Consider the following 12,839-nt stretch of genomic DNA (forward strand, 5'->3'; position numbering starts at 1 on the left):
AAGGAAATTTGAAAGAAAGGAAGTGAAACAAGGTTCGGAAAACAAAAATGGAGACACGGTAGTGAAAGGAAGCAAAAAGAGGAGGACAGGGGAGAAATTTGAATAGGAGACAAGAGTAGAGAAAAGGTGCTGAGAAGAGGAAACAAGGGGAGGACATAAAAGTGTAGGAATGAAGGGAAGGAAACGAGTCGAGACCTCATGAACTTGTTGCTTTGTCTCTGCAGGAATCGAACACATTAAAGGCTTCCGGGTTTATCTGGAGGACAAGAATCCAGAAGGGAAACAGTGTCAGCATCTCCTCCTCAAAGACCCTCGACAGCTCAACTGCTCCCACAAGAACACGGTAGGACCCCAAATCACGGCGGCGCTGAGGAACCAATCAGAGGGCGGGAGGAAGAGCCGTGAAGCGACCTCTTCCTCACTCAACCCGACTGAAACCAGAGATGACCTCATTTCCGTGCAGCACTTTTAATCATGGCTCTGTTATCCTTCCTAAGCCTGTTAGTGCTCCTTGGTTTCCTCTGAATGGGTAACAACGCAGGTGCTTCCTCACTATGTCTCCTCCCTCGTTCACGCCTTGGCTCCTTCCAGCGAGGACGGAGGAGGCGAAGCTGCTAACTGAGAAAATCCTTGTTTCCTTAACGTCAGCTTATATAAAAGCGTAGGATAGGCTTGTGTTTCCTGGCTCCTCTAGAAGCCTCCTCATCTCCTTCGCCTCCTCGCGGTGCACTTAGCGGGTTGTCAGACCCTCGATGACCAAAACGGCTCATTTTCTCTGTTTTCCTGTTGTCTTCTGACTCGTTTCTGTTATTTATTGTTGCTTTGTTGTCATCTCACTGGAGCAGAAGCTGAGCAGCCAGCCGTTCAGCGGCTTGACCTTCGACACCGACTACATGGTTCGCGTGGTTCCTTTCCCAACTCTGATGAACGAGAGCTTCTTCCCTCCGTCCTTCCTCCGGACCAACTGTGAGTCACGTGCTTATTAGCTTAGCTTAGCACAAACACTGGAGGCAGGGGGAAACTGCTAGCCCAGCTGAAACGATCCCCTTCAACACATTATGAAGCTTAAACTACAACTTAATAGTAGTGTAATTATTCTATTTATTTTAAAGCTTTATAATAAGTCACTGCTTGCTAGTTCCTTTGTGGATTAATTCATCACTGTACATGTGTATGCTTATTACACTTCACATACATACTTTGCATTTTGCACTATATTGTTTATCTAAATTTCTTAATTAATGAATACACTCTGCGGCTGTAAATATATTTCATTCCAGTTAGTTGTATTCTATTCTATTTTATTTTATTGTGTATATTTAAATATATATATTTTACTTTATATATATATTTTACTTTATTTGTATTTATTTTATTTTATTTTGTATATATATTTCATCCCTGTTGCTTCTTTATATATTTTATCTTTTATCTTGTGTGTTTGTATCTTTAAGTTGTAAGGCACTACTGATGACAGCAAATTCCCCCTTGGGAGTTAATAAAGTATCTATCTATCTATCTATCTATCTATCTATCTATCTATCTATCTATCTATCTATCTTGGAAATTGCAGGATTAAAGCAGCAGCGCACACAAGAGACACACAGTAAAATAAAAAACAAGTAATATAAATAAACAGTAAAAACAGTAAAGAATAAAATAATTATTTTCTTTCCTTGTCAAAGTTTTTCCTTTTCCGATGTTTTCCAAGGACAGGGCACGTCACACGGACTGTAAAGACCTCACATTTAAGATGTGTGATTATTGACGCTGTCAGGTTTTTACACATGAATAAAATAAATAAATAAATAAATTACACATGTTTTGCCCAAAAATGTCAAGACTGTCCCACCAGATTTGACCCGGACAAGCTGCCTAACATCTGTGTGTGTGTGTGTGTGTGTGTGTGTGTGTGTGTGTGTGTGTGTGTGTGTGTGTGTGTGTGTGTGTGTTTTCATCTTCCAGCGTGTGAAGTCCTCCTGGGATCCGACAACCTGGTCTGCAAGCCATGTGAGTTCCTCCGTGTCGTCGCCATAACCAGAGCCACGTGTGGACGCATTTAGTCAGTTGTGATCAGATTTACTTTGTATGTATAAATAAGTCATCGCTGCTGAATGATGGCGATAAAACTATTTAATTTATACTTTTGGACACGTGTGGTTTACACGTTCATGATGGAATAGGCAGCGCAAGAGAGTGGAGGTTTATTTCTCTGTTTCTGTCCGTGCAGTCTGGAGGCCAAAGACCCTGGACGTGTCCCAGCTGGGAGCGAACCTCCACGTGGCGTTCGACCAGGCGCCGGCTTCCTTCGGCTTCCACTTCTACTTCCTGTTCTACAAGCTGCGGCAGGACGGACCCTTCAGGCAGCGGCGCTGCAAACCGGTGAGTTCTGTCGGGTTCGGAAAGAGTCTGGTTCTGAGTTTCAGACGCTCGGTACAAAGTCTTTCAGGACGGCCCTGTTCTACTCGAGAGGAAAAAGCACTTCCAGGGTTTCCCACGCGTCCTAGAAATTGCCTATTTATTTTTATCCCAGAAGGAACTCTCTGTTTCTATCGGAGCAGATAGCACTGCCGCCTGAAAGGGCTGATTGAGTGAAGTTTATAGATGTGAACGCACCCCCACGTCACATTTTAAAACCGTTGAATAATGTTGATTCGTTATGGTAAGATAGTGATGCCACCTGCAGGCCGAGCTGAGTTTTAAATGTCTCTTTCTTTTTGTTTTTTCAGGATTTGAACCAGCACAGAACTACATGCGTCCTCCAGGGCGTCACTCCAGGGACCTACGCTATCGAGGTCCGTGAACGCAGCGCTTCATTCACACCAGGAAATGACACCAGAAACGGGGTTCTACTGGACTTTATTCTGGATTTTAATGCAAAACAAAACCCCCCCCAAAATCTCAAATTCATAACGAGGTGTTATTTATAATGTTTCTCTCTTTTGTTTCCTTCCTTCCTTTCACAACTTTTCCTCTTTTCTCTGTCAGCTGAGAGACGACGGCAACACAACCAGGAGGCAAACGCAGTACCACGTCAGCCAGGGTGAGACACACACACACACACACACACACACACACACACACACACACACACACACACACACACACACACACACACACACACACACACACTAAAAGGAACATATTCATCTCTATAAATGTGGATAACTGATGATTATTTTCATCATCTGTCTCTTAGTTTGACACATTTTTGGTCTATTAAATGTCAAAACAGTAAATAAAATGGCCGTCACAATTTCCCGCCCGAGGTGATGTCATCAAATCAAATCAATCACTTACCTGTACTAACTTTTAATAACACACATACATAGCTGCATGCCACTTCTCATACATTTCTATAGTCCTTACTGTTTTACTTTTGGCGCTAGGTAAACTTAGTTTTTTATTAATAATCTTTATTGTTAATATTTAGTTTTATTTTTGCATTATTTGTACTGCAACTTTACTTATTATTTACCATTTCAATGACTTTATGACTCTCCTAAACGTGTGTTACTGCACATTTATCCCATAAATGCTAAATAGTTACAGAATATAGTTACAGAGTGTTGCTTTAAAATTGAGATGTAATAGTAATTTAGATCAAATCCTCACTCAAAATTGTCCACATATATGCAAAAATCATCTTTTTCTCCTGGAGAACTAAATATGACGCGTGCTTACGTGAGATGGGATCGACCAAATTCAACCAACAATATCATGACAATATCACACTTTCAGTGATAAGCGGGTAGTGCGTATAGCGCTCCACTCTAAGCCCGCCCACTTTTTGGTTGACCAAATCAAATGAGGAGGATTTGATTTAAATCCCTCTTTTAACTGCAACCGCTCAATTATTCTGCTTCCCTGTGAAAAGTGTCCCAGTACAGAAGCTGAAGACTCACTTCCACTTCACTGGGACTTTAAGGGACTTACAGTACTTACCTGATTTCTTTTGTCTCATGATGGGTGCGTTTGTTTTCCTCTCCAGTCCACTCCCCCTGGGCGGGGCCTATCCGCGCCATGGCCATCACGGTGCCGCTGGTCCTCATGTCGGCCTTCGCCACGCTCTTCACTGTCATGTGCCGCAAGAAACAGCAAGGTGAGAATCTTGTTTTAAGTCGCTTTAAAATCAACAACAAAGTACTTTAACGTGTAACTTATACATAACAAGTACTGTGCATAAGTACCAGTTTGATGTTCTCTACTTGAATATTTGCATTTAGTGCTACTTCTTTTACGTCAAATATTTTTCCCAAGCAGTTATTTTTTATACAAAACCTACAATCGACTTGTGTATTCAAGACTAATTTTCATGGTTTTTATAATCCCATTTTCATGGAATTAGTAATCATAAGGATATTAAATAAAGTAATAAGCGCTGAGGTGATATTTAAATAAAATGATAGTGACAGAATAAGAACCATCGACATACAAAGAAGAGAAAATTATAATTTATATTTATTTATATGTATGTATACAATTATATATACATATATTTTTTATAAATATATATATACATAATTGTAATAATAAGAAAATATAGTTTTACAAATTTAAATTTTAAACATTGACAAGGAACATTTTACTGCAAAAGGAAAGCTTCTTCTTTTAATAATTAGTTACATACTTTTACTTGAGAGAAGTTTTGATGCAGTGGAGTATTTCCACATTGTGGTACAAGTACTTCTACTTCAGTAAAGGGTCTGAATACTTCCTTCCTTGCAGGTGGTTGACTGTTGATGTGACATTATTCTAATACGTTTGTCTCCTCTCCTCCCAGAAAACATCTACAGCCAGCTGGACGAGGAGAGCAGCGAGTCGTCCAATCACAGCGCAGCGTTGAACGCGGAGCGGCCGTGGCCCCGCCCCAAAGTCTTCATCTGCTACTCCAACCGAGACTGTCCCAAACACATCGCCGTCATCCAGAGCTTCGCCTACTTCCTGCAGGACTTCTGCAGCTGTGAGGTGAGGCAGGAAGCACAGGAAGCCTCAAGTGAAGTCTGTTCTGAGGTTCTGTGGTTGAATCCCGGTTCTGTGCTGTTCAGGTGGTGTTGGACCTCTGGGAACATCTGGAGATGTGCAGAGAGGGTCAGACGTCGTGGCTCAGCAGACAGCTGGACGAAGCCAACTTCATCATCACCGTCTGTTCCAAAGGACTACGGTACTGACTGTCTGTCTGTCTCTCTCTCTCTCTGTCTCTCTCTCTCTCTTTCTGTCTGTCTCTCTGTCTCTCTCTCTCTTTCTCTGTCTGTCTGTCTGACTGTCTCTTTCTCTGTCTGTCTGTCTGTCTCTTTCTCTGTCTGTCTGTCTGTCTGTCTCGTCGTGGTTTCTCTCTCAAACATGCAGTTCCTCCAGTGGCCACTAGGTGGTACTAAAACACATGTAGTGAATATCCCTCCAATACTCCAAAGAATAAACAAATATATATATTATATAATTATATATTATTTAATATATATTAAATATTTGCACTTTTGACTTCTTATGGTAATCAAAATATTTTGATAAGATTTTTTTATATTATATTATATATAATATTTTCATAAGAAGTCAAAAGTGATTGTGGTTTTTGATAGAATCTTTCTTGCAAATTGGGGAAAATAAAATATTTTTCTTGAAAAGAGAAGAAAGAAGAAATATCTTGCCTACCCAGTGTCTATGTCTCCTCATTAAACCCGCCTTGCTGTACTCAAAGACTGAACACACAATTAAATAGTAATACATACATAGATAATAGCAATAACTATTATTATCAATTTTACCATCACTGTCCCAAAAACCAACAAAGAAAAAACAGCACATCTATGCCAAAATGTAGCCCACATGTGAGTTATAATGTTGGAAGAAGTCACAATGTGTAGTTTGGTGTGTGAAGGTGATAATAGTATGTTCACATAGTGTTTTTGCATTGTCATAGGATACATTATTATTATTATTTCAGTTCGTTGAAGACTCAGTGGACCTAGTGGATGTTTTCTCAAGATATTAAACCGCTCGGTCCTCTTCCTGCAGCTACTACATAGAGAAGAAGAGCCGCAGAGGGAAGACGCCAGTCAGCCGCCGAAGCAACAACAGCGGCGGCGGCAGCAGCGCTTCGATTGGTGGATCAGGCGGAGACCTGTTCATTGTGGGCGTGGCCATGATCGCCGAGAAGCTGCGGCTGGCGAAGCAGAGCGAGGGGGGCGGAGCTCAGGAGCTGAATCGCTACATGACGGTTTATTTTGACTACTCGTCTGAAAACGACATCCCCACCATGTTGAGTCTGGCTCCCAGGTAAGAACTAACAACCCTCTGGACAAAATAACAGAAACGCCTCCGAAAACAACAACAACAACAACAACAACAACAACAGCCCGACATGGTCGTAAATAATTTAACAAATAATCGTAGAGAAAATACAAATTTAATCAAGTTAATAAGAAAATTACACAAGTGTTTGAGAAGAAAACACAAATACGCAGAAGTGGCGATTTTTCTTGGGAATTAAATATAATTGTGTTTTGATGCTGCTTCCATTTAGGATCCAACTCCTGTTAGATTAACTTCCTAGATTTTGCTCACCTTTTTTATCTTTTTAGCTGAGCATCATAATAACATCACATAATTTAACAAATGTGTCACACTCGCGTAGTTTCTCCACATCGTACTGCAGCAGAAAAAAAACCACTTTCATTTTGATGAGTCGAGTCCTTCGTGTGAAACGCCGTGTGATCTCCCGGGTCCAGGTTCAAGTTGATGGACCAGCTGCCTCAGCTCTTCGGCCGGCTCCACTCGGGTCAGGTCGGGTCGGATCGCGAGTCGCAGCCTCTCAACGTCTCCAGGAGGAACTACTTCCGGAGCCGGTCCGGCCGCTCGCTCTACGTCTCCATCTGCAACATGCACCAGCACATCAGCCAGAACCCCGACTGGTTCGAGAAGCTTCTCTCTCCTCCTTCAGGGAGTTCCTCCGCCTCCTCCGCCTCCTCCGCCTCCTCGAAGCATCCTGCAGCCCCTGCTGTCCCGGGCCCTCCCTCTCCTCCTGCCCCTCCCTGCCCCTCCTCCTCCTCCTTGTCTCAGCCCGTGCAGAGGTTCGACTCCGGCCTGGTGCTGAACGAGGTGGTGGTGAACACGCCGCCGTCCCTGGAGGGAGGCGAGGGAGCGGCGAGGAGGAACGTGATCCTGCCGGCTGCCAGTCCCAGTCCCAGTCCGGATCCCTGTCCCAGTCCCAGTCCGGATCCCTGTCCCAGTCCAGGGCTGCCACACTGCTCTCGCTCCATGCTGGGATCCACCTCAAGGTACGGCTGTTTTTCATTATTTTCCAAAAAAATTGAACCTTTCCGAGTGATATTTTGGTCTTTAAAGGATATTATTTACAGGTTTACGTTGATGAGTGAAGAGTTTTGCGTGCTGCTTTTGCAGAAGGGCCCTGAACTCGAACGAGAAAAATACAAATATGAATCAGAATCAGAACCATTTATTGCCGTGGATGTTTTCACATACAAGGAATTTGTCAACAACGTTTAACAATAAACAGAGTGCAATAAATGGGAGCATGAATATTTACAATTAAATCTACAGTAGAATATAACATTAAAGTTCAAATAAAGTGCACAGGCAACAGATAACAGTACTTTAAGGTGGGATGTAAGTGTAATGGTAAAGTGTATTTAAACATGAGGTATGGAGGGATGTGCAGCTCGACATCCTTCACGTTTTTTTGGGACGATTTCACATCCCTGAACCATCACACCTGCATCATCTCCTGCTGGTAACGTCCACCGCAGATAATATGAGACCGCTGTGCTTTTCTGCTCCTTCAGGTCCACGTCTGGATTATCTGGACTGTTACCTGAAGAGTCTTGCTCCTCCTCTTCCTCCTCCTCCTCTTCCTCCGCTCCCTCCATCCTCCAGGACGGGTCGTGTCCTCTCCTCACTCAGGCCGAAGACGGCCATCGCTCCCCTCCAGAGGTCCCGCCCCCTCGCGATTCGGGCATCTATGATTCGTCCGTCCCGTCCTCGGAGCTCTCCATTCCCCTGATGGACGGCCTGTCACATGACCGGGCCGACTCCGCCTCCCTGGCCGACAGCCAATCGTCTTCTTCGGGGCTCGGTAAGGCCGGCTGTGTTTAGAAATAGAGAAATGACAGAAAGAGGTGTCGTCAGTCCAAAGAACGAGAAACAGCGAAGAAGGAAATATCAATAATATGTTTGTTAAATACCCGTTGGCTTTTTTAATGATTTAGGTTCCTTTAATATTTCCGTCCTCTTTGTTTCTTTTTATGTTCATCCAGCTTTTTAGAAGTGTTGATATATTTTATGTCCTCATGTATATTATAAGAATATAAAGATAGCGCTGCTTCACAGCTGGAGCCACATTATATTTATATATTTTTTATTTATTTTTTTACCCCTTTATATTCACCAATTTGTGCCTACGAACAAATACAAAGGAAGCAACAAAACTTTAAAAAAGACACAAATAACTAAGTGTGAAAAATAATATAGTTTACATTCATAAAAGGTAACGATTAAATAAAAATAATGAGATAATTTAAGCGCAGTGATCTGTTTGAGTTTAGTGTCATTAAATTATTTATGTTCGTACACACACACACATACATACATACACACATACATACACACACACACACACACACACACACACATACATACATACATACATACATACATACATACATACATACATACATACATACATATACATACATACATACATACACACACATACACACACACACATACACATGCACACAGACACGCATACAGACACCTACACACACACATACAGACACACACACACACACATACACATGCACACAGACACGCATACAGACACCTACACACACACATACAGACACACACACACACACATACAGACACAGACACACACACACATACACACATACAGACACACATACACACGCATACAGACACACACACACACACATACACACGCGCAAGCATACAGACACACACACACACATATATACACACAGACACACACATACACACCCACGCATACAGACACATACACACACACACATATATACACACAGACACACACATACACACCCACGCATACAGACACATACACACACACAGACACACACACACACACACACATGCACACAGACATTCAGACACATACACACATACAGACACACGCGCACACACACACACACACACACACACACACACACAGACACACATGCACACAGACATTCAGACACACGCACACATACACACATACAGACACACATACACACCCACGCATACAGACACACACAGACACAGACACACATGCACACAGACATTCAGACACAGGCACACACGCATACAGACACACGCACACATACACACATACAGACACACACACAGACACACACACACACGTTTGTATATCTGTTAAATAGGATAAGCGCCGCCGCTCACGTCTCCCGCCGCGTCTTTCAGGTGACGAGGAGCCGCCGGCCGTCACGTCGCTCCTCTGCAGCGCCGCCACCGTCTGCAAAGCGGAGCTGCACCACCATCGCCACCTGGAGCTCGGAGACGGACTCGCACCTGTGGCGTCGCTGTAGGGGTCCCGCCCCCCTGCCAATCAGAGGAGGAGGAGCACGGTGATGTCATCACAGGACCCCAAAAACACGTCTCTCACTCTGACGTGCTGTCGGCTAACTACACAGACTTTGTTCGCTCTGCCGGGAGGATTTTATTTTGAAGGACTGAATCTCCAGACGCTGGCAGAGCAGAACCAGTTCAAACCAAAGACTCAGCTCTGCGTCTTCATTGGTTGATTGATTGATTGATTGATTGACAGCTGGATGTTCAGGCACTTTTTGATGCAGAAACGCAGGAAGACACGACATCAAAACGGGACGAACGCAGCAGCTCCTGAAGGCGGCTGAATGTATAACGTGACATCAGAATATATATTTTTTATTAATCTCAACATTTAGGACCAAAACCAAGTACGCACTAAATACTTTGGGGGGAGAAACCACATATTTATCAATGAATGCTGCCTTTTTATTTTAGGAGGAGCATTTTTTTATTTTCTTATAAAGAAGAATTCTCTCAAAACAGAAACATTGTATCAATATTCAGTGGATTATGAAGAGCGAGTTTTTCCTCTGATATGTTTTAACAGCATAGCTTATTTAAAATGTCTCCAAGGCCATTGCCTAATAATAAACTGTAAAATTATTTTGGACAAACTGTTAACTGAACAGAGCTGTCAAGTCTACTAAAACCTGCTAATGTGACATAATATAGGGGAAGAATTGTGTGAAATATGTTTTTTAATTCATTCAGCGGGTTTCTCCACTCCGACATATTGAATACTGTGGTTACATACGCTAAAGTATTGAATATTAATGTTACATTTACAGTCGGGTATTTCAGTTTAATCCTTTTTCTAACTTTGCTGCAGGAAGCAGCGATGACGAGGGCATTTTGAAAAGTTATGAAACCACTTAGAAGAGCAAGAAACCAACACATTCAAATGTTGTCAAAGGAAATCATGAAATTCTGTCACATTTTCTATTCAGTAAATCAGAATTATGAAACGCATAATAGTGAGATTTTAAAAAAGTAAATCAATGTTGATTTAAACTGACAAGAAAGTAATAATCCTGTAATACTTCTTACTATAATTTTGGCTTGAAACCTTTAATAATAGTAATTATTATGATTTACTTTGAGAATATTATTTGAATAATTCAGGGTTTTTTTAAGCTTCTGAACACCTTATTATTATTATTATTGATCCCATGAACATATTTTATATCAGGACGCTACGGCTGTCAGTTATTGATCGTTTCCATTCGGTTCTTTTCTTCTCGATCGTTTAAAGTTTTATTTCCTGACTCAGAGTGTTTGAGTTGCTGCTGAAGGCGGAGAGACGGCTTCTTCTGTTTGAGTTCGTTGGAAGGGAAGAGTCAGCGTTTCCTACCTGTAAATAGTATTCTTATTGGTTTTTTTTCCTGGAAATGTCTGTTCTGCTTCTATTTTGTATATTTAGACTGTTGTATTACTATTCTTTCTACATTTTATTATAGAAATGTACTGTTTTATAGTACCTCAATGTAGGAAATAGATAAATCCATCTAATAAAATGTTTGTCTTTTCATCTTTTTGATCAATATTTGACTTTTGTGATTGAAAATAATACATTTGCAATAACTTAAACCTGATTAATAAAGCTGCAAGCTACAAAGCTCTCACAAAAAGTAGTTTATCAGGTAACCAGAAGGATAAATACTTGAGTAAAATCCTAATTCATGAATAAATTCTGGTGTAGTTCTTTTGCTTTGCGGCTGGTGATCGTCTGTCGTTCGCTTCAAGCTGACGAACAGGTTTTAGTTTCTTACACACTTCGTTCTCTGACATGGAAGCCAGCAGACAGCTCTATAGTGTGTGAGCTGCCAGGCGGCAATGCTTGAAACAACAGAAGCCTCTAAAACTCACACACAGCCGGCACAGGTCTGCCTTCAAAATAAAAGCCTCGGCGATGTTCAGGATCAGACTAATAATTCAGTATCTGTTCATTTTTTGTTTAAATAGTTTAGTTTGTAAACTAACCTTGAGTCTCTGATAATCAGATACCTCCTGATTTAACTTGAAGTTTTTGTCCATTTCAGCCTTTATTTTGTTATTTAGTTATTTAGTTAAAATGAAAATAATCATTATTATATTTCTTAATTTAGTAATGTACCAAACATATCAATTATTCTTGGTTCTACAATCTAGGTATCATATTTGCACTAGAATCAAAAATACATCAGAATATATTCTATTTAATATTTTTAATGTTTTTGCTTGACGAATGATGCAAACTTTAGTTTTATTTAGTTTAACTATTTAAGATTAAATTGACTTATATCTTCAGCACTGTACTGAAGTACAAATTGGACATTGTAATTTATTAAAGTAACACTATTTTATACTACTTACTATACTGCTGTTCCACTGCATGTAATACAGGTTACTACTAATCTCCCAAACAGTATACAAGTTATCTAATATTTGCTCAAAATTGACAAACTGCAACATTAAAATGCTCTTACGTGTATTTGTTAGTGATAAAAACGGAATAATATCAAACAATTAACTACTATAAAACTGTCGAAGGAGCTATTTGGCATAATAAGTATTTACTTTAATACTTTTAAGTGGGCTATAGTTTTGGCAATAATACTTTTAACAAATACAATACAAGTAGCAATACCACAATGTAGAAATATCCAGTTACAAGTCAAACTCCTGCATTCACAATTAATTCAAAAGTTCAAAAGAATAAGCATCAAAATACACTTGAAGTATAAAAAGTAAAATTAGCATTATTATTATGTAGAATGTCTGATTTCAGAAAAACATATTATATTATTGGACTATAATTATTGATGCATTACTGAGTTCATCACTTTATTGCTGCAGCTGGTAAAGGTGGTGCTAATATTTACTACAATGCATACCACTGGATAGATGAATCTATAATAATGCATCACAGTGTATGAGTTAATTATATTTTGTAATAATGTTTTGTTATAATCTTAATCTGCAAAGTTACATGCTTTAAGAAAATGCAGCAGCAGCAAGTAAAGTCGCCTAATTTAAAAGCTGCACTAGAGAAATGTACTTTTGTAACTTTACACCACTGTCAATTCAATGGCTCTTATTTTGAAGGCGCGACAGGAAGCCAGAGACGCCTCGCTCGCTCTCGCGCTTGACGGCTACATGAAAGAACTACGCGACTTTGATTCTTCAGCTTCAATCTTCCGACTCAAGTTTGACTTTTTTTGACTCATCACACGAGGGGGGAAAGTTTAGTTTTTGTC

The 12,839-nt window shown here is 40.6% G+C and overlaps 1 protein-coding gene across 1 annotated transcript in view; it reads left to right on the forward strand.

Annotated features, from left to right (window-relative positions):
* The window catches only part of il17rd (interleukin 17 receptor D), a 26,020-nt gene extending 14,889 nt beyond the window's left edge, over positions 1 to 11,131 (forward strand). Inside the window, exons 4-16 of the mRNA XM_079218592.1 lie at positions 225 to 343; positions 846 to 966; positions 1,966 to 2,010; positions 2,231 to 2,382; positions 2,730 to 2,795; positions 2,989 to 3,043; positions 3,992 to 4,102; positions 4,784 to 4,968; positions 5,049 to 5,164; positions 6,016 to 6,276; positions 6,729 to 7,277; positions 7,803 to 8,092; positions 9,457 to 11,131. Of these exons, the coding sequence (XP_079074718.1) occupies positions 225 to 343; positions 846 to 966; positions 1,966 to 2,010; positions 2,231 to 2,382; positions 2,730 to 2,795; positions 2,989 to 3,043; positions 3,992 to 4,102; positions 4,784 to 4,968; positions 5,049 to 5,164; positions 6,016 to 6,276; positions 6,729 to 7,277; positions 7,803 to 8,092; positions 9,457 to 9,581 (2,195 nt within the window). The 3' untranslated portion in view covers positions 9,582 to 11,131. The remainder of the gene's footprint in view (positions 1 to 224; positions 344 to 845; positions 967 to 1,965; positions 2,011 to 2,230; positions 2,383 to 2,729; positions 2,796 to 2,988; positions 3,044 to 3,991; positions 4,103 to 4,783; positions 4,969 to 5,048; positions 5,165 to 6,015; positions 6,277 to 6,728; positions 7,278 to 7,802; positions 8,093 to 9,456) is intronic.
* Positions 11,132 to 12,839: the final 1,708 nt, after the last annotated feature.

The sequence above is a fragment of the Taurulus bubalis genome (genome assembly GCF_910589615.1).
Source record: "Taurulus bubalis genome assembly, chromosome: 5".
In the NCBI taxonomy this organism is placed as follows: Eukaryota; Metazoa; Chordata; class Actinopteri; order Perciformes; family Cottidae; genus Taurulus; species Taurulus bubalis.